General features: G+C 38.6%; 2 protein-coding genes across 3 annotated transcripts in view; one reads left to right on the top strand and one right to left on the bottom strand.

Moving 5' to 3' along the window:
* The first annotated feature begins 1,720 nt into the window (after positions 1 to 1,720).
* Positions 1,721 to 17,002, top strand: stxbp1b (syntaxin binding protein 1b). Its single transcript, XM_051696507.1, has 20 exons — positions 1,721 to 1,984; positions 4,811 to 4,860; positions 6,762 to 6,843; positions 6,940 to 7,016; positions 7,458 to 7,536; positions 7,644 to 7,747; positions 8,592 to 8,740; positions 9,284 to 9,368; positions 9,542 to 9,672; positions 9,838 to 9,945; positions 11,209 to 11,269; positions 11,352 to 11,417; positions 11,503 to 11,583; positions 12,457 to 12,595; positions 12,867 to 12,976; positions 13,948 to 14,052; positions 14,168 to 14,253; positions 14,365 to 14,519; positions 14,915 to 15,040; positions 15,287 to 17,002. The coding sequence occupies exons 1-19, from the start codon at positions 1,948 to 1,950 to the stop codon at positions 15,022 to 15,024; spliced, it is 1,815 nt and encodes a 604-aa protein (XP_051552467.1). The 5' UTR covers positions 1,721 to 1,947; the 3' UTR covers positions 15,025 to 15,040; positions 15,287 to 17,002.
* Positions 17,003 to 17,340: 338 nt separating this feature from the next.
* Positions 17,341 to 21,269, bottom strand: part of LOC127440107 (whirlin-like) — a 126,337-nt gene continuing 122,408 nt past the window's right edge. For both annotated transcript variants that reach the window (XM_051696505.1, XM_051696506.1), the window contains exon 12: positions 17,341 to 19,205. In XM_051696505.1, coding sequence (XP_051552465.1) covers positions 19,023 to 19,205 — 183 coding nt within the window. In that variant the 3' untranslated portion in view covers positions 17,341 to 19,022. The remainder of the gene's footprint in view (positions 19,206 to 21,269) is intronic.

Below are 21,269 nucleotides of genomic sequence, written 5' to 3'. Positions count from 1 at the left end.
GATCTCTATCTATCATTCCCTGATGTCATTCTGGCTGTCCACTAGCAGGTTTGCTTGTGTAGACCTGCATGTTACAAGCATAGCTGGACCTGGCATCACATGCTGCACAGATTTTTATTCCATACTTGGCCAGTTTACTTGGCATGTATTGTTTGAATGGACAGTGACCTCTAAAATTGACCAGGCACTCATCCACAGTGATATCGGTGCCTGGATTGTACATGAGTGGCAGACGTTCAACCCATTTAACCCAGATGTCCCTTATTGGTACCAGCTTGTCACGTCGCCTTCTTGCGGCACGTGTTTTGTCCCTGTTTTCAAAGTGGATGGCCCTTGTCAAATTCTGGAAAGTGATTAATGACATGGTAGCCCAAAAAATTGCCCACCCTGACTCGGCATGCCATAGGCTTGATGTGGCCTAATTGTGGGATTGATACACGCCTGCTAGAATCAACACCTCGATATAGGCCTGTAATTCTGTCTAGTCCCTCCAGCCATCATCGTACACACATTTCACCTCTAAATTTGTCATTGCCGTCAATGTTGCCTAATCGCCAAATTATTAATTATTATTATTAATTATTAATTATTAATTAATTATTATAATTATTATTATTAATTATTATGTATTTTGAATAGCCTTTTGAAAAAACAGTTCAAAAGCTAATTTGATGTCTTCGACTTTGAGGCATGCAAATCTTGTTGGTCCAGGGGTCTTCTTGTTGTCACTCCTAGCTGACCATCCAGCAGATGCTCTCCTTAGTCTCTGAGGACAAGGAGATGGAGACCACATTATCCCATTTTTGGACTGGAAATTGAGCAGGGCCCTCTTCCTCTGAGTCCTCCACATCAGTTGCAAAGTAGTTTTGGTCGAACTCTTGTCCTAAGTGTCAGACACTTGTTCCAAAGGATCCTCTGGTTCATTGTCTGCTATACCTTTTTCTTTGTCACTGGAGTCAAGTAAAGGATCAATAAGCACTGAGCACTAAACATCTTGGGAACCCAACGCACATGTGCAGCTATTTCCAATACTACAAATACAGCTCCTTTCTCCTTGAATGGGAGAAAAAAATGAAATCTCAAAAGCTGCTTTCCAAGCTTACGTTGACATACACTTAGACGTGAACGGTATCATAAGCTTTATTTCTTATGATCGCGGTAAGAATAAATGTATTTTCAGGTTGGTCCAACCAGTGTGCATGCGCAACACGTCAAGCTCGGAGGACACGTTGTGTCTAGAAGAGAACACTCTAGCTGCAAAAGTCTCGCGAGAATCACATTTCCTGTTACTCAGGTTAGGGTTAGGTTTAGCGGTAAGGATTGGTGTACTGTAGGATTTCTATGGGACTCCAAATGAACGCACTAAACACAGTTTAATCTCGCGAGACTTTTCCCAGCCAGACGGTTACCGTCTATTCAAGACCGAGAATGAACTCAGTTTTTGCCACACCGAGGTGCAGAATATCACGTCATGGTCGCCCTCTAGTGGCCTATGTTATTTCTTACTGGAGCATTTTAACACCATTTACGCATAACATACTGTAGGCTACATCACACCATTATCATTAACATGTTTTATTTTTCATGACGTTAACTTAAATTCTGTTGCATTCATATTGGTGAATATGACTGTACAGTATATTGGCCAATGCAATTTCGAAACAATAACAGATGTGTATCTAAAGCGCTATTTTTGTAAGACTATATCAAAACAGGGTAGGAACTGCTTTAAGATCGCTATACGTATGAGAAATGTATAAACAGTTTTTACAAGACATGCTGCCCGTGTCAACAGAGGACCTGCGGAGGGGTGTTGGAGAGGGATTAGGCGTCGACGCAAGCAGCACATCCCATTTACACCAACTGTAGCTCTGCCCCACTGAGCGCGCGCACACTGACTGTTTGAGTGAGTCCAGCAGAGAAAGAGAGGAGAGAACAAGAGACAGGATGGCATCTCTCGGGCTCAAGGCGATTGTCGGAGAAAGTAAGACATGTGTAGTTAAAAGTGGCTGCAGTTAAAATAATATATTTTTTCTTAAATTAATTGTGTATTCGAATGTGATGTTTCAGAAATTGCTGATTTGCCAAATTATTTACATTTCTATAGAAATGTGTTGGCTACTGTAGTGTAGTGTTTTGTGCAGTGTGGGTGAGATTCTTCGTTTTTCAGAAAAGTGCGTCATGATTAAAACGTATCACTCAGATACATAAATACAAAATGAAAAATTTTGCATCTTGTGACTGTAAAAACATATTGTCAGTAGTATCAATGTCATAAGTGTTTTGATTTTTATTCTGTTTCTATCAAAAGAATAATTTGCTAAAAGCACATACGCATGTGGAGATACTAACACACATACTAATCTGTGCAGTCCTCTGGGATTAAGGATCTCAATATGACGGGCCGCTCATGGTGCTGTTGCGTGGAAGCACAGACAGTCTGGAAAAATAGGCCTGCATATGCATAATACAGACAGGAACATTTTAGTTAGACTAATTCATTCTTAGAAGAAAAAAATGTAATGCTAAGAAGAACAAGGCACTGGAGATGTAGGAAATGGTTCAGTTTGACCACTTTTTCCTACCTGTCATTCTTGTGGATATGAAGCCTTGGACAAAGTTGATAACGATAATAATGATAATGTTAAACTCTTGCCTTGCATTCTATTTATCCTTGCAAATCTATCTATCTATCTATCTATCTATCTATCTATCTATCTATCTGTCTGTCTGTCTGTCTGTCTGTCTGTCTGTCTGTACCTTAATTCATTCTTTCATTCATGTATTAATAAGTTTTTCCTCCTATAAACAGTTTTCTCAATATTGTGAAACATAGGAAAACATTTAGAATGTGATCAATTTTTTTTTTTTTTTTTTTTTTTACAACATATTATTATTCACCTGTTTATCTATAGCCAATGGATGTTTGGTGTCCCCACCCTTAAAAGTCGCTTTCTGAAAAGCAACCTTGGTGAATAATGAGATTTTAGGTGTTAAAATATTTTTTTGGACAATTAAATATTAAATTAATTAATTTGTTAATTCATACCCGTGATCTATTCTTTCTCACATCCAGCTTTTCATTCTCACTCTCTGCAACGTGTCATTCTTTCCTATTATTTATGCAACCATATATAGGACTGGTGTTGATTAAGGTACTTATTACATACTGGCAAGAATGAGGATCCAGAATCAGGATCAGGAATTTTTGCAAATTATTGACATCATAGTATATTATATTAGGGTGGAAAAAGGATTCTTATTTTTTCATGTTTTTGTACATCAATGAGTACAGTACAATAACTCTGAATAATAACCAGCATTGTGTTCCTATGTACAGAGTGTCAATGTAGGACAGCCTTGTAAATGTTTTCAGTCTAGTTTACACATTTATAGTGAAGACATATTTGTATTGCTCTTTTTGTTGTGCACCTCTTTTGTGTAGACACTTGTTGTTTTTCAGACTGGAGGTGGATTGGTTGTTCGACAGTTTCAGCAATAGCTCTTGAGGTTCATCACAAGTTTATTTTAATGCAACAACACCTCTGAGTGTCAGAACAGACAGATCCAGTGTCAATAGCTGTGAAATGTGTTAGATGACAGCAGGATGCTGATGCTTTGGGAATCTCTTGATTCAATGGAGATTTTAAGAGGGCGATAAAAATGATGTAGGCACACAAAGATGATTGTAGGGGATCCTGTGGCTCAGGTAGAGAGAGAAACAGAAATCACGAGAAATGAAGAGAGACGGAGATTGAAAGAAAGAAGAAGGTAGTGAGTGACAAAGAGACAGAGAAAGAGAAACAGAGAGAGAACAAAAATAGAGAGGCTGGTGGTGTAAGAGGATTGGGAAGAGATTAGGCCTGTGATTGCTGTGACCCGCTCACCAGAGAGAATATATATTTTAAATAACCATACTTTTTAAAGTTTATCATTTTCTTTTCTATTGCTATAGAAGATTATTATTATATTCAAAATTCACTGATTTTGCCATATCAAGTATAAAAAATAAAAAAAATATCACAATTTATTCTGTAAACCAAAACTTATGAGAAAGTGATACTACAGTAAGTGACATCAGCAAACCATAAATGTCCTTCGATAAACCTATGACCTGTTCTTTAGTCTCGGCAGGGGGTGTGATGTTAACAGACATTAGACTCCAGAGAGAAGAGAGAGGAGGTTCACAAGAGTTAGACTCAGCGACAACTCTACCTGATACTTTCAGCAAACTCTGTACAGTTCCCACTGTGGACTGCTTGTGTGTGATAAAGTAATTTGGAGTGCATGATTTTGCACTGCTTAGCACTTTAGCACACACCTTTCAGATATATTTAGAGTGTGGCAGATAAACTCCCATCATCATGTGCTTGTACAGTATCACAGTGGATCTGAGCGTACCAACTCATTACTTGCTCATAAGCATTTTAAATGAACATTTTTGAGCCTCAATCAAGTCTTAATCAAAATGATCTTAAAGAACTTTAATGGGATCTGTCTCAGTCAATGTTATGACCATTTTTGATGTATTTTATAACATATTCGTATTTATAGCTTTACGGCACACTCACTTTGAATATAGCTGGATAAAGCCTAATTCCATTATTATTTATAATTTCTACATTATTATACATAATACATAATTTCTAAATAATATGCAGCTTGTTTCACCTTTTAAGGAGTGTAGCTTTGCTCCATTTCTTGCATACAAAATGTATTTTATGCTCTCCCTTTGCATGATTTCTTTCTTCAGGGGTTTCCATTTTACAGCAACATTATTTTTCACTGTCATATTTGTTTTCTCTCACAGAGATTATGAATGATGTCATTAAGAAGGTGAAGAAGAAGGGAGAATGGAAGGTACACTTTAATCTGTGCATAAGGAACTTCTGTTGTTTAAAGTCAAACATTGTGAAAAAGTTTATTGCTAATGTGTTGTGTCACTTATAAATTCAAAGCAAAGTCACAGTTTTTTGTTAGCCTGTGTAACTTTAAAAATTAATAGAATATTAAATTAAATTGAAAAAACTCTAAAAAGAGGACTCAGTTATTAAATTAGGCCTTGTAATTGTAATAAATTATCTGTCACATATTGTTATATACAGTATGTATATATATATATATATATATATATATATATATATATATATATACACACACACACTCCTAGGCAAAAAAAAAGGCAAAACATTAAGCTTTTAATGGTCTTAACCACAAATCACTGGTCAGCAAATTAGCAAGAATTGAACAAATAGACTTAGTATGATTTTTCCCTTTGATTTCTTTACATGTTTAAATTTTGTGGGTAAACTTGCAGACAGCTTTTTACAGAAAGTAGAGTCAATGTTGTTCCACTCAATGCTGATGGCTTCAAACAATTGATGAGACCAAATATTCTCTATAGGGTTCAAATCTGGACTCTGACCAGGCCAAAACATGAGCCCGATTGACTTGCTCTCAAGCCATTTCATGGTGGCTTTTGCAGTGTGGCCAGGAGCATTGTCTTTTTGAAAAATAACATCTGATCGTTCCTTTCAAGCAAGCCTTTCTGCAATATTCTCTTGTACTCCAAAGCATTAATTGACTTTTCACAGTGAAGCAGCTCACCAGTACCAGCAGCTGAAAAGGCTCCCCACACCCACACCATGACACCTCTTGCTTCACTGTGGTAGAGATGCATTCACTATTGTATTTCTCATCAGATCATCGAAGATACCTCCCTGGAACATCACCATGCAACTCAAATCGCAATTCATCACTCCTGAGTTTCTGAGACAGAAATGGCTTTTTAACACATCTTCTAGACACAAAACCTGCATTAGATAACCTTCTGGTTATTGTTCTTCTCGAAAGAGTCTTGTTTTCTGAGGTCTTGAATTCTGCTGACAGTTTTTGTAGGCTTTTTCCCCCTGTCTTTGAGAACTGTACATTTCAGCAGGTGGTCATCCCTGCATGAAGAGGCTTTGGGACTTCCAGATCTTTTCTTTCTGGCAAAATCACCTGTTGTTTCAAAGTGTTGACCTATTCTCTTAATAGCTGGTAGAGAAATAGGGATTATCACTGCCTTTAGGGTCTTGTAAACTTCAGAATAACTACAGATGGCCTGATGCAGACAAGCAATGTGGTCTAAACTGTATGTGCCTCAACCTACTCACTCTCACGGCGAAATCGTAAGGATTCATAAGACCTTTCTAAATTTGGCTGATTCGTATGATATCATATGACTGCACTTGTATGAATTCGTATGAATTTCACTACAGCCAGTGACGTCGCTGGACATCGTTTCCATCTAATACGTGACAATTACTTGCTTCTGCCACACACAACAGCTTCCTATCATGTTTACACACTCTACTGATTGGTTAGGTTTAGATCAGGTGTTTGGGTAAAGCTTAATATTAACAGGCATATCCTTAATGCCTCATGCAAGAAACTCACGCTTACATCTGCATTTAACATCCGGGCATTTGCATGTGATGAAATTGTACAAATTTATATGAACAAACTCATTCGAAATCATACTAAATAGCCAAATCGTAAAATATGTATGAATTTTCATGAGACTGGGTTGGCCTCAACAGGTTAATTATTGCTAATTACCTGACCTGACCTGACCAATAAGTAGTTGTAGAGACCATTAAAAGCGTAATGTTTTGCCATTTTGGGCTTGGCCCATTTATTAATTTATTATTTTGCCCTGGAGTGTATTAGGAAAAGGTATCACATGGATTCTGTAAAAAATGGATTCTGTTCTCCCTCAGGTTTTGGTGGTGGACAAGCTCAGCATGAGAATGGTTTCATCTTGTTGTAAAATGACAGACATTATGTCTGAGGGAATCACAAGTGAGTTTTGATTCTGTAGAATGCTTCAAACAGACACATATGTTCAATATAACAAGTTCACATTGACGTTTTTTCTAACATTTTTTTTTTCTCCAGTTGTTGAGGACATAACCAAGCGACGTGAGCCTCTTCCTACCATGGAAGCCATATATCTCCTCACCCCATCTGATGAGGTAACTTCTTGTCTCCTCATGTATTTGTAATACTGTATATATAGAGCTGACCAGAGTTTGTACAAATCCCAGCATACTGTACACAGGGCGAGAGTTTCTGCATTGGCAACCAGATGTACAATACAATAGGGAGAAATCATCAGCTGAAATTTTAGATTTTTTTCAACTTCAGTCAAATCTTCAGTAATTAGATGCAAACCACAAGTCACATGCACTATTTTTTTTTTCAAGAATATGTCATTAAAGAGCCAACATTCTAACTCTAGTATCCAAACTCATCGTTTGAAAACCATAGCAAATTTCAGTAAAGAGTTCATTTACAACACTGATCTCAACTTAAGACTTAAGATAAGAACTTTCTTTAATATTGCCCCTGCATACAGTAATGAGCAACTCAGACAAACGTTTTATGTACTCTATGGCTGTCTTTGTTTTCAACAGTCAGTTGAGGGACTCATCAATGACTTCAGAGATCCCCGTAATCCCATATACAGAGGGGCACATGTGTTCTTCACAGATGGTGAGAGGGTTTACTTGGACTTTAGCAACTGTGTTGTACTACATGCATGTTTAACAGTAAAATCAATTTCTATAAGTATCTCACTCAATCTTTATGTAATTTTACAGCAATCCCAGACTCTTTGTTCAACCTGATAAGCAAATCCCGTGCCTCAAAAGCTATGAAGACACTGACTGAGATCAACATCGCCTTTCTGCCCTACGAATCACAGGTGAGAATTTGCACACTGGACCAGATATGGGCATAGAATATGCCTCTGATGCAATTGCATTCAGTCACACAATGGACATGTCTGTGATTGTTTACAACTGCCACAAATACAAACAAACAAAACAAACACCTGTAATCGTAATCTTGATTAATTTTCCCATTCATTGTGCAGCCCTATATTGACCACTTCCCAGGAACTTAGAAAGACATAGGGATGATACTTAGGAGGAAGTATTGAGAGATGGGTGGAAGGTTTGTGAACGCATGAGCCCTAGTTGTATCATGACAGAACATTCGAGAGCAGCTTTGGTCAGGCCTTCACCGTACCTCCAATCCTGTGTTGTTGCCCTCTATAAATAATCCTGAGGAGTGGCAACATCAGCCCTCCCTATCCCAACCCTAATCCTGCTCCCCATTGGCTAAAGTCTCATCAATAAGTCGGTGAGTGGCCAATGAGAGATGGCATGGATTGTGTGGCAGGAGGAATTTGGTTGGATATCAGTGGGGTTATGTTCATGTGACAGATGGGGCAGTGTGTTAGGATAGGGAGAGAGAGAGATGAGTCTACAACACTGATTTGGATTACAGGTCAAGTTGAGAAGGGAAGAGGATCATGCACATTTTCCTCCTATGTAGAAGATTAGACTGAATTGTATGGACAAACACACATCATATATCTTTAAAAAAAATCTTTGTTTGTGTTCCGCAAAAGAATTAAATTCATACAAGTCTGAGATGGCATAAAGGCGAGTAAATAATGAGATAATTATCATTTTTGGGTGAACTATACCTTTAAAAACTTATAGCATGTATATATTGTTGCTATGTTGTTCTCATGTGAATAGGTGTACTCAGTGGACAAAGCAGATGCCTTCCAAGATTTCTACAGCCCATTTAAAGCTGATGTGAAGAACCAGGTGTTGGAGCGTTTAGCCGAGCAGATAGCCACCCTCTGCACCACACTAAAAGAGTACCCAGCTGTTAGATACAGAGGGTGAGAAAACACTGTGGACTAACCACCCTAAGCCTTGTCCTAGATTACTTTTTTTTAGATTGGAACTCTAAAGCCATGTAGAGTACACACTATTACGTTTTTCGATTAAAGACTTCACTTTCAGTTTCCCAACATTATCATTTTTCAATGTACCCATAGAACTAGAGAACGTTTTTGAAAGTCTCAGTTTTCGGTGGAGGAAAATGCCGTTCCAGTGTGGAACATAGAAAATGAATGAGTTTTCAAGAAAAATGTATTGGTGTGGAGATGTGGCCTAAGATTGTAACTTTTTAAAATAAGTTTTAAAAACATAAAATTTGCTTTATTTATAAATCAACTGTCAAAATTAAGGATATCCCAGACTGTCCCCAAAGAGAGATTTTGTCAGATTTAGATCACTTTAGTGAAAAACTATAGCTAAGTATGTACACATTCAGATTTCACTGTCAAAATTTACTTTCTTATACGTACATACCATCTACTGTCAGGGACAGTCCTCCTCCGATGGCATAATGATTGACTATGTGTTTTTGTGTTTTTCAGAGAATACAAAGACAATGCAGTCCTGGCCCAGATGCTTCAGGATAAACTGGATGGTTACAAAGCGGATGACCCCACTTTGGGAGAGGTGGGTCTGACAGCTTGTAGCACAATATTTTGTCTTAGGTGATAAAAATAAGCTGCTTCTGTCTGGCACCAATGACCTTAATTTATAACTGTCTAACTATAATTCCTTAATCTACTGTTTTGTGCTCCATCTCCATCTCTGTCTCTCTGGCTGTCTCTCCCTCTCTTTTATAGGGACCTGATAAGGCACGTTCACAGTTATTAATTCTGGATCGAGGTTTTGACCCTGTCTCACCTCTTCTACACGAACTCACATTTCAGGCCATGGCCTATGACCTGCTGCCCATTGAGAATGATGTCTACAAGTAATAACTCAGTTTGTAATATCCTAAATCCAGTTTTCTATTTCCTGGTCCAAGGTCACTCAGATCATTTGAACTGACCCATGGTCAAATGTTTCACATTTCATGATTGTAGTATCTTTACCCATCACTCTGGTTGGTGTCCCTGATGGTGTATGTGTCTGCTAGGTATGAGACCAGTGGAATGGGTGACACTCGTATGAAAGAGGTACTGCTGGATGAAGATGATGACCTTTGGATGACTCTGAGACATAAACACATAGCAGAAGTGTCCACGTAAGTCTCACAATGGTTCAGAGCTTTCAGATGTGGACAGCAAAGGAATATTACAGAGATATGCAATGCTTTACTTCAGTTTAACTTCTTTACAATTTAATCATTATGTAAATGATCTTAATTGCATCAACATCAATCTCACTAATTTAGAAACATATTAAATAATTTATATTTATTTATGAATAAATAAATGTGTAAATAAATAATTTATTCAAAGAACACGTTTTGAAACAAAATACTGTTTACATACCTAAATATGTACATTTATTTAAATATGTACCTTGCCAGAGGAGGATTTGTTCCCAAAGCTGAGTCTGGCTCCTCTAAAGGTTTTTATTCTCCCGCTCCACTTAAAGATGTACTTAGCCCACAATGAAAATTCTCTCATCATTTACTCACCCTCATGCCATCCCAGATGTGTATGACTTTTCTTCTTCTGCAGAACACAAATGAAGATTTTTAGAAGAATATCTCACCTTTGTTGGTCCATTCAAAGCAAATGAAAGGTGACCAGAACTTTTAAGCTCCAAAAAGCACATAAAAGCAATCCATATGTCTTCAGTGGTTAAATCAATGTCTTCAGAAGCGATATGACAGGTGTGGGTGAGAAACAGATCAATATTTAAGTTTTTTCTTCTCTCTGCCCAGTAGGTGGCGATATGCACAAAGAATGTGAATTGCCAAAAACAAAAAGAAGAAGAAATCTTAGGAGAGAAGAGTGCTTAGGAGGGCTAAAAATTGACTTAAATATTTATCTGTTTCTCACTCACACCTATCATATTGCTTCTGAAGACATAGATTTAACCACTGGAGTTGTATGGATTACTTTTATGCTGCCTTTATTTGCTTTTGGAGCTTCAAAGTTTTGGACCCTGTTGTCTTGCATTGTATGGACCAACAGAGCTGAAACATTCTTCTAAAAATCTTCGTTTGTGTTTGAAGATGTGTAAGAAAGTCATACACATCTGGGATGGCATAAGGTTGAGTAAATGATGAGAGAATTTTCATTTTGGGGTGAACTACTTCTTTAAACATCTTATGGAGTTTTGTTTTTATTTTTGTCCTTGGCACAGTTTCCTTTGTCTTTGCTCACTGGAGCACTGAGGCACAATTTTCTGTATCGCTGCTTTGAAACAATATATATTATGAAAATATTTTCATTTCTTTTTTCTTTTTACTCTCACTCTCTCTCTCTCTCTCTCTCTCTCTCTCTCTCTCTCTCTCTCACTCTCTCTCTCTCTCTCTCTCTCACTTCTCTCTCAGGGCTGTGACTAAATCGCTCAAGGACTTCTCAGCAAGCAAAAAGATGAACACAGGAGAGAAGGTGTCTTATCTAACAGTGCTCAACCCTTAAATTAGTGCTTCTTGATATTTGACATTAACTACCATTGTTTTGCATCCTACAGACTACCATGAAAGAGCTCTCCCAAATGCTTAAAAAGATGCCCCAGTACCAGAAGGAGTTAAGCAAGGTACTGAGATTATGAACACTTTTTATATTACTTAAGTTAGTTGTACCAGTATCTCTCTGATGGTCGTTCTGTATTCTTGCTGCAGTATTCCACTCACCTGCACTTAGCAGAAGACTGTATGAAGCATTACCAGGGCACAGTGGACAAACTCTGCCGTGTCGAGCAGGTACATTTTATGTTTCTTTGAACTGCCTGATCTAACCATCACATGAATTAGTTTAAAAGCAATAGTTCACTCAAAAATAAAAATTCTTTCATTATTTATTTTCCCTTATGTTGTCCCAAACCCATATGCTTTTTTTTTTTTTTATCTCCTTTTTTTTTCTGTGGAACACAATAGGAGAATTTGAAGAATTTTCCATACAATGGCAGTTCATAGTGTTCACACCTGTCAGGTTCAAAAAGGACAAAAAAATAAAATAAAATAATAATAATTTCTAAAGCCATATGATATCCTTGTTTGAGGAACAGACCAAAACTTAGATCATTATTCACTGACAATCTTCCCCTCTTCAATATTGCTGTGATTTATGAACATCGATCTTTTGAGTCGGTTCTTTTCAATGAACTGGATGATCTGGTTCACAAATGGACTGAACAATTTGTTCACAAATCAGAGCATTTCTCTAGTTCACAACTCACTGATTCAGTTACCAAATCCCAGCAGTTTTCAGTTATTAGCTCACTGGAGGGGAAGATTATCAGTGAAAAAATACTTATATTTCTGTTTCTCACATAAAGCTATGGTACAGGTTTGGAAGACTTAAAATGTAGTGCACATGACTTATGGACTACTTTTATTGTGCTTTTTGTTGTTTGACTTTTTTCATTTTGAAACTTGACAGACAGCTCAACTAAATCACGAACTTTCACTGTACGAAAAAGACTTCAACTGTACGAAAGATTCTTCAAAATTCTCTTTTTGTGTCTGATGAAAAAAATAACAGCACACGGGTTTGGGATGACATGAGGGTGAGTAAATTATGACAGATTTTTCATTCCTGGATGAAATAGTGAGTGTCTGTTTACTATGATGTAGGATCTTGCCATGGGCACAGATGCAGAGGGTGAGAAGATCAAAGACCCCATGAGAGCTATTGTGCCCATCCTTCTGGATACCAACATCACCATCATGGACAAAATTCGCATCATCCTGCTGTACATCTTCCTCAAAAACGGTGAGGGAGCCTTAAATCAAAACAGCCAATCCCCTGAAATGTCTCACTCTTTGTTGTGTGTGAGAGAAGGGTGTGGTCCGTTTGACAAATACAGTTTGTACACACTGTTACTTGCTAATATCAGGCAACAATATGCTACATTGTCATAATACTAGGCTTCAAGGCTCTTCAGCTAGAGCCATTTTAATATATATAATTATGTGTGTAATTAAGTATTATTATTTCTGGCTGACCGTGTGTATGTGTTTGTGTGTCTGTGTGTATCTCACAGGTGTGTCAGAGGAGAACCTCTGTAAGCTCCTCCAGCATGCACAGATCCCTCCAGAGGACAGTGACATCATCTCTAATATGGCCCATATGGGGGTTCCCATCATCTCAGAGGTGAGCTGTTTCTTTAAACATACTAAATATATTACCCTCCTTTCTCTTACTATTATCGCTTAAAAGTTCATTCACACTGACAGCAATTTACATTGAAAAAACAACAGAAGTCATTGGGAGTTTTTAGTGATTTTAGATTACATGAACGACAGCGATTGATGGCAATGTGTCAAAAATGAACAGAGTTTACATTTTTGCAAATGGGCAATGATTTGATTACCATTGGGAGAGCAGACAGGGCAGCTCATGTGATCCACATCCTGATACAGTTGGATACCATACTGTCCTACAAAGGCACATACAGTAACTATGCTGAGACTGAAAAATGGCTTCAAAGTTACTTGTTTTTAATGTGAATTTTGTCGTTACTGCAATTGTCATGCTTCGTTTCGACTTAGTGACATTCAGCAATTTAATCGCTTTCTCTTTGAATGTACCTGAAGTACTGAAATAGCCCAATACACCTTGACTAAAGCATTATAGCAGAGACTATTTAGCAGAGATGGACAACTTCTATTAAAATAAATGGGAGAAATTGGAACGCCCAACCAAGAAGCTCTAGGGCCCAACGGTCAACGGATGTAGAAAGGAAGTCCCACCTTACAGGTAAAAGAGCCAGTCACCTTTTAGATACAGACATCGCCTGTCAATCAATATACAGCTATACAAGAAAATTGCGTGTTTTAGCGTAATATGAGTTAAAGAAGCACAATTTATGATTCCAGTATTATCAAATTTTATTGCTGATTTGAAATATGTTCTTTGATCGTAATCTTGACCAACCATTTTTGAGATTTCACTGTTCCCCCATTCAAGTAGATAGGAGCTGCACTGGCATTATTGGAAATAGCCTCCTGAGAGCATTCCAAAGATAGCCGACAGTGGACTGACTTGCTAGAAAGACTTTGGTTATAGTCAACATCAGAGTGTTTGAGATCAATTTATATCTACCTTTGAATATCAATCCACAGCAAACAACCACACGCAAAGTGAAGAAAGCTGACCGCAAGGAAAGAATCAGTGAGCAAACGTATCAGCTCTCCAGATGGACTCCTCTGGTCAAAGACATCATGGAGGTGAGCAATACCAAGACTACTTACCTCTTCTCTTTATCTAAAATCTACATACTTGTATCACTTTGAATATTTCAGTGTTCTTTTACTTTAATTTCTTCTTCTCACATCATAATAGGACGCAATTGAAGACAAACTGGACCCAAAACAATACCCTTACATCTCCACACGCACAGCTCCTTCCAAAACGACCACAGCGACCAGGTAGGATCAGGAGCCACATATATCTACACAAACGTATGGATTCAGTATGCAACATTCTCAATGTTCTCTACTGAAATATGCAATGATTATTCCATTGCTCTCTGTGTTCAGTGCCCGTTATGGGAACTGGCACAAGAACAAGAGCCCAGGAGAGATCCGGAACGGCCCACGGATCATCGTCTTCATCATTGGGGGTGTGACCTACAGCGAGATGCGCTGCGTATATGAGGTCACACAGGCCAATGGCAAATGGGAAGCTCTTATTGGTGGGTTGCAGTGCTAAAGCGTCCTTTTTGACACCTCTAAACTATCAATAGCTCACCATTTTGGAGATGTGGAACTAACGAGTAATTGTCTGGACACTAGACCTTAGTTTGGTGAAGATTGGTATTGACTCCAGCTTATGTTGGGTGGTAATGTTTACATTGTATACTGGGAATAGAAAATAAGAAGACATTGAATATGAATTGTGGGCACATATATCAACTCTACAACTGTTCAGCGATAATATAGACATAGATTCAAGTTGTTAAAAGATAATAAGTCTCTAGTTAAATTTTGAGTCCACCCCCCCCCCCCCCCCCCACAAAACCAATACAAACCCCTTTTAAAAAGTCTAAAAATGTTTATGAGACCGAAAACTTTTTGCTCTCCCTAACAGGTTCCACCCACACCATCACTCCTGTTAGATACCTGAAGCATCTGCAGCACCCAGACTTCCTGGACCCCAATGCGGCCCCTGAGGACCAACTTCCTGTTGAAGATAAGTGATGTAGACAAGAAAAAGGTTAGTTTTGCTCAATACAGACCCAAATGTACCTCTGTTTATATTTATTCAGCTAACAACCTGTAGGAATGGGTGGGATTATGAATTGTATTCTTCTTAGCATCTAAAGCCAATTTTGATTACAGTATTGCTTCTTTATAGAGGCTGTTGATATTTCTAGGATTAACGCCTTTAATAATGAAATGGTATGTAAATATCTTTACAAACAAAATTCGCCTCTCCCTTGGTCTCTGTCTCTCCTTTTAGAATCTGGTGACATCATTGCCTGGCCTCACCATTCTACTGTCCTCAGTGACATCATCAAATCAGACGAGTGTTAAGACAAAGCATCTTCCTTACCTCACAAGCCCATACAATACACTTAGAATTTCAGGCACTCTGTCACCCTCCAGCACATCTAATGTCAGCAATAGGCTATAGTGAAGTATTTATGTCATGCTAAATACAGTAGCCTCTGTTACCTTCACATGAGCCTCAGATAATAACCGTTTTTGCTGGGTATATGAAAATACATAGACAGTAATGTGTGTGCTTTAAAAATTAGACAGAATTCTGGTAGTTAGTTCTGCGTATGTGCTAAAGCTTAGGAATTATTCAGGTGTCATTCTGCTTTGTTGGTAATTTGGAACCGTAGTGTGTAGCTTACGGGTAGATAAACAAAAACAAAAGATTATTTGAATCATTTCAATATTGTTGTGACACAGCGACTGTCCTAAACGACAGATCATATGGACAATGAATGGACAAATGAATGTCCTAAATCAGAGCATGAATTTGAGAGTTCTGTCTCCTCTCTGTTTTCCCCCTTTTTTTTTTTTTTTTTTACATATATATATAAATATATATATATATATATATATATATATATATATATATATATATATACACACACACACACACTATATGGCCAAAAGTTTGCGGACACCCCCTTCTAATTAACAAATTTGGTTACTCCATTAAATCCAGTAAAGAAAAATCCTAATGTTTCTTTATGTAATGGCTTGGGCTTTGTGTGTTTCTAAATTTGTGGCAGCTGTTTGGGGATGGCCCTTTTCTGTTCCAGCATGACAATGCCCCTGTGAACAAAGTGAGGTCCATAAAGAAATGGTTTACTGTGTCTGGCGTGGAAGAAATTGACTGGCCTGCACAAAGTCCAGACCTGAACCCCACTGATCACTTTTGAGGTGAACTGGAACAGCAACTGTAAGTCAGGCCCCATCGACCAACATCAGTTCCTGACCTCACTGATAGCCTTGTGTCTGAATGAGAGCAAATCCCTGCAGCCATGTTACTACATACAGTATAGTGGAAAACCTTCCCAAAAGAGTGGAAGCTGTTATTACAGCAAAGGGGGAAATTGATGCCTATGTTTTTGAAATCAATTGTTCATCAAGCACATATGGTGTCCACAAACTTTTGGCCATATAGTGTATATATATATATATATATATATATATATATATATATATATATATATATATATATTATGAATCAGTGTAGTGTCGTCTCAATATGCACTGGTCTGATGTGTCTGCCCAGCATAATTGTATCTGCTGTGTGTGTGGTCATATTAATATTGGATGTCCCATTGAAAGCATAAACTGCTTTGTTTTGTTTTACTCAGTGGTTTGGAATGAATAATTATTAGTCTTAAATACAGAGTTGGTTCGTATAGCATATATGTCTTCTGCCATATATATTCTGTCCTTTTAGATTTTTGTTTTACATCTTCATTTAAAATAAGCACTGAATGGCTCTGTTCCTTGTGCGGTATGCAGTACATTTGCTTGTTATGTTGTAACCTGTTATTTTACACTTTCCAAGAATACAAATGCATGTATTGTATATATGCAATACATATATCACATTTAAGTCTATGTTAAAATTCTGAGCTCAGAGGTTTTGAAGTGCAAATATTGGTCTTGTTCATTGGTGTAGTTAAATAAACTTGCTTCTGTTAAACATCTGATTATGATGTCTGACGTTTTTAATGCCATACATTCACACATAGATACATTGATGCAAAATAGTTAAAATAACTCTACCCTGTAATTCAGTCTGCAAATTTTACAGTGACTTTATTATTGTCCATTAAGGTAAGTCAAAAAGAGATTTTCTAATTTCAATGTTACATTTCTCAACAAAAGTAAAAGTTGATAATAGAAATTTAAATAAATAACAGGGCTTAAGTTTGAAATGAGTCTGTATGTTGAGTAGTTGAGGCTAAATAATTGCAGGAAATGTAAATACAGTGCAGTACTACTGTACCTTAAAAGAGAAATTATTACCTTTGCATCAGTTATAAAAATCCTCACTTAAACGGATGAGGGCGCCAAAACACAACTTTTCAAGAAACCTGAGACTCTGCTGAACATATCAATACTTTTTTGAGTGCATAAATAACAATTTAATTTGACCAAATAACAAATATGAACACATTTGCCAGTATGTACTGTATATTCAACCTTTGGATATTTATTTATTTCACCTTTTCATCTTGGCATAAATCATACATATTTCAGGCAAACTATTGATACCCTCTTCCTGTGCACGGTTAATATGATTGCTCCATAATTAGCCTACAATATTACAGTTTCTGTAAGATACAATATTATGTATTTCACATTGCAAAATACAACAAATAAACAAACTGGACATCTGTATAAACTGAAAGACAAACTATATGTGTGATGGTTTGTGGTTTATGGTTTATAGACATCTAAAGGAAAAAGAGAGAACATCTATTTCTTAGGTTGTAAAGCTACAGTTTATGCATCCACATTTCGAATCTAACTGGTGATGTTTTGGTTTCATATTTAAGGGTTTCATATTTTTATGTTTTTACATCTCAACAATATGTGACAAAAATATATATTACATAAATAATATATATACAGCTTTACATAATTTTACCTATATACAATAAAGCTCTCTGTATGTTGCATAATCAGGAGCCATGCATTTACATACAAATTTCAACATTTAATATTTATCTGTTTATCAGCTATGCCAATCTTCAATACCTCTCCAAAAATCTGTCTGTTACATATGCACACTAACATAAGACTAAAAAAACTTTAAAAAGAGTGAGCAAGACATACAGAGAGAGAGAAAGAAAGATTAAAAAACACTGAGGGAGAAAACAAGGATGAAAAAAAAAAGCTTTGAGATACCAGAGGCATCCTCCTCCTCTCTCCGTCTGTCCAGGAACAATTATCTGCCTCCATTTAGTTTAAAGTAGTAGTGTTTAAAACAGTTACCCCCCCCCCCCCACAAAAAAAGAAAAAAAAAAAGACTGTGTCATTTCATAATATGATAACCACCACAGACATTAAGAGGGATGTATCCTCCCCAATATTTAGATTAATGGTTGATCAATATGGGTATTTCAATGGCATATTAGCAATCACATCCTTGCTAATACTTTTAACATTTTTGATTGGATGAGCATCTGTTTAAAGACTCAGTTCTTCACTGTCATTGTTTAAGGTTGATATTCCACTTACCAATAATCATGTCACTCTCTCACACTGGATTTTAAATGCTATCCATTTGGTCATTGTCTGTGGATGGTGAGGAGTTGTCATTGAAGTGAGAGGAGACCACAGATGAATGCTGTGTCTTTAGAGATATACAGTATATGTGGAAAGATTTAATAGGCTGAATTCAAACCTAAAACCCTGATCTTAACATATCAAACCCATCTACATTACAATCTCAGCTTTCATTCACGGCCTGCAGTTCAAATACTGGGACATGCTGAGATTGTAAAATGTATGTGTATGGTGGACGTCATTAACCAGGCCAGACAGTCTGACTGCTCGCTGTTGTCGCGAGAGCATAAGATGCAAGGTGGGTGTGTGGTGGCTCTTGAACTCCAAGCTAATTATGACTCAGATATGAGAAGTATGACTCATTCAGTAAAGTGCAAGGTCTTTGCACTGTCATCTAGTAGTATGCAAAGTCTCTTGAGGGATGACTTCTACAGAGTGGAGTTGAACTCTGTGATCAAGAAGTCGACATGGTCCTTGTCTTTGGTCTTAAAAGCCTCGGCAATGACCCGAGTCGCATCCCTGTGCTCCATGCCTTTAAGTGACACACCATTCACCTCGAGAATCACCTGACCCACCCGTAACTGCCCGCAGATGTGTGCAGAGCCCCCATTCTAGAGACAGAGAGAGAGAGAGAGAGAGAGAGATGTAGGCACAATAGTTGAAATAAAATAGCAGCTGCCCCAGTATTGGAAAATAGGTTTTAATTGATCCTTATGTAATTTTTGCCACTTAACTATTAATATTATAGTCACTTCATTATAATTACTGTGCTGAACAGGGTCAGAAATTATAATTATTATTTATTATTCTTAAGGAGCAATATTTGCACCCTGAGGGGCATGTTGGATCGGAGCCCGGCAGAAGGAAATTAAGAAGAATTAAAACAGAATTTCACCAAGATGTCCTATAATACCGGAAATTCCTCAAAGACATATGTGGTGATGGGGGGTGTGGTCGTGTGTCTGTCTGCAGGAGAGAGGGAGTGGTGTGGCTCGTCAAGCTGGTTGACATAATTTCTAACAGCTGTTTCTCATTACAGTGACAGCGGAGAGACGCTTTAAAACAGCTGAATGCCAGAGGAAGGCAGAGAGAGAACGACATCAGAGCGCAGTGACTCGTGTGCCCTATTGTGCGTTTTATATCATCATTATTATTGTTGTGAAGCTGAAGTGTTCGAAAAACTTTGAGACTTTTTGTTACTTTGAACTGAGGAATAAGAAAGCCCTAAGAAGGTGGCACTCAAACGAACTGAAAAGAGAGAATAAAAGCTACCTGAAGAATGTCACTGCTCCCCATCTCCTCCTTTTCCATACCCGAACCCGTAGAGCCCTTACACTGGTGCCGAATCCTGGGTCCCGAGGAGACACGTCATCATGGATCAAGACCCTTGCCCGCATCCAGCAGACCCAACATCAGGCCCTCGTCAAGCTGCGGCTGGAGCCGGCCGATGACCCCGAAACGTACCTCGATCTCTTCGAGAAGACAGCCGAGTGGGAATGGCCGCCTGACCAATGGGTGGCCTGACTGTTAACACTACTCTCCGAGGAAGAGAGCCATTCTGCAACAGGTTGGCCAGACCCCTGAACTGGCTGTTGGTGGGGGAACCCCGCGGTGCCCAGGACATTGTAGACAAAGTGGTACTGGAACAGTTCATCACCCAGCTGCCCCGGGGGGTGGTCCAGTGGGTCCAGTGCCATTGTCCGGCATCGCTGGAGGAAGCGATCCAGCTGGCCGAGGACTACATGGCAGCATTTCCGGGAAGCAGTGATCCGGAGTCTCTCTCCCTCTCTCTATGTCTTCTCTCTCTCTCTCTCCTACCCCTAAACCCCGCTTCCGCCCCTCCTCTTTCCATCCCATTCCTGTCCCCAGGAGGCTGGGCAGTCCGATGCCCAGGTTTTCTCCCCGCATAGGGAGGTCTTCTTCCCCCCGTCTCCCCTGCTAACTCTACCTCTCTCAGAGTGGAAGCATAGAGTGGAGGCCGCGGTTAATTCCTGCCTCACCCATCCACTGATTTGGGGATGAATTGGCCTGATTTTAAGAATTTATTAAGGGAATTTTGTGCGGATGGGTCCTGTGAAATAATGTCTCGGTGTGTGACGTGCGATGCTATGGCTGGAGGGGCGGTTCCAGGGCCGTCTACATCTGTTCTGCATCAGGATGACACAAGGGAGGAGGTCCCCACCCTCAGGGACTTCCCTGAGGGGGATTTCCCTCTGGAGCAGTCGCGTGATGAGTCCCTCAAACATGCATTTGACCAAGTGAGAGTAATCGATTGTCAACTACTCCTGCCTGACATCACACTCACACACCTGTATTTTTCAATGATCAAAGATAGGTTGTATAGAATGATGCAGGACACTCAAACAAAAGAAAATACAACCCAGTTATTAGTCCCGAAGAGCCGTTGGAAAGTACTTTTCCATTTAGGAAAGTTTTTTTTTGGCCGGGCATTCACAGGGATGTTCACAGGTGGTGTGCGGCGTGCCGTGAATGTCAGTTGGTGAATCCACCGGCCACCCAAAAAGCGCCATTGCGCCCTCTACTGCTAATCGAGGTCCCCTTCAAAAGAATTGGTATGGACTATGCAACGCGATACCTGGAACATCTCAGCACGCAACGTTGTGGAGGCACTCTTCAGAATAATCTCCCGAGTGGGGATTCTGAAAGAAATCCTC

The sequence above is a fragment of the Myxocyprinus asiaticus genome, chromosome 4 (genome assembly GCF_019703515.2).
Source record: "Myxocyprinus asiaticus isolate MX2 ecotype Aquarium Trade chromosome 4, UBuf_Myxa_2, whole genome shotgun sequence".
Classification (NCBI taxonomy): domain Eukaryota; kingdom Metazoa; phylum Chordata; class Actinopteri; order Cypriniformes; family Catostomidae; genus Myxocyprinus; species Myxocyprinus asiaticus.
Note: the sequence above shows the minus strand (reverse complement) of the source record. Positions and strands in the feature narration are given on the sequence as shown.

Coding starts and splice junctions, on each gene's coding strand:
- stxbp1b (XM_051696507.1), top strand. CDS start 1,948: ATGGCATCTCTCGGGCTCAAGGCGATTGTCGGAGAAA. Junction 9,946..11,208: donor CACATAGCAGAAGTGTCCAC/GTAAGTCTCACA, acceptor CTTCTCTCTCAG/GGCTGTGACTAAATCGCTCA. Junction 14,254..14,364: donor AAAACGACCACAGCGACCAG/GTAGGATCAGGA, acceptor CTCTGTGTTCAG/TGCCCGTTATGGGAACTGGC.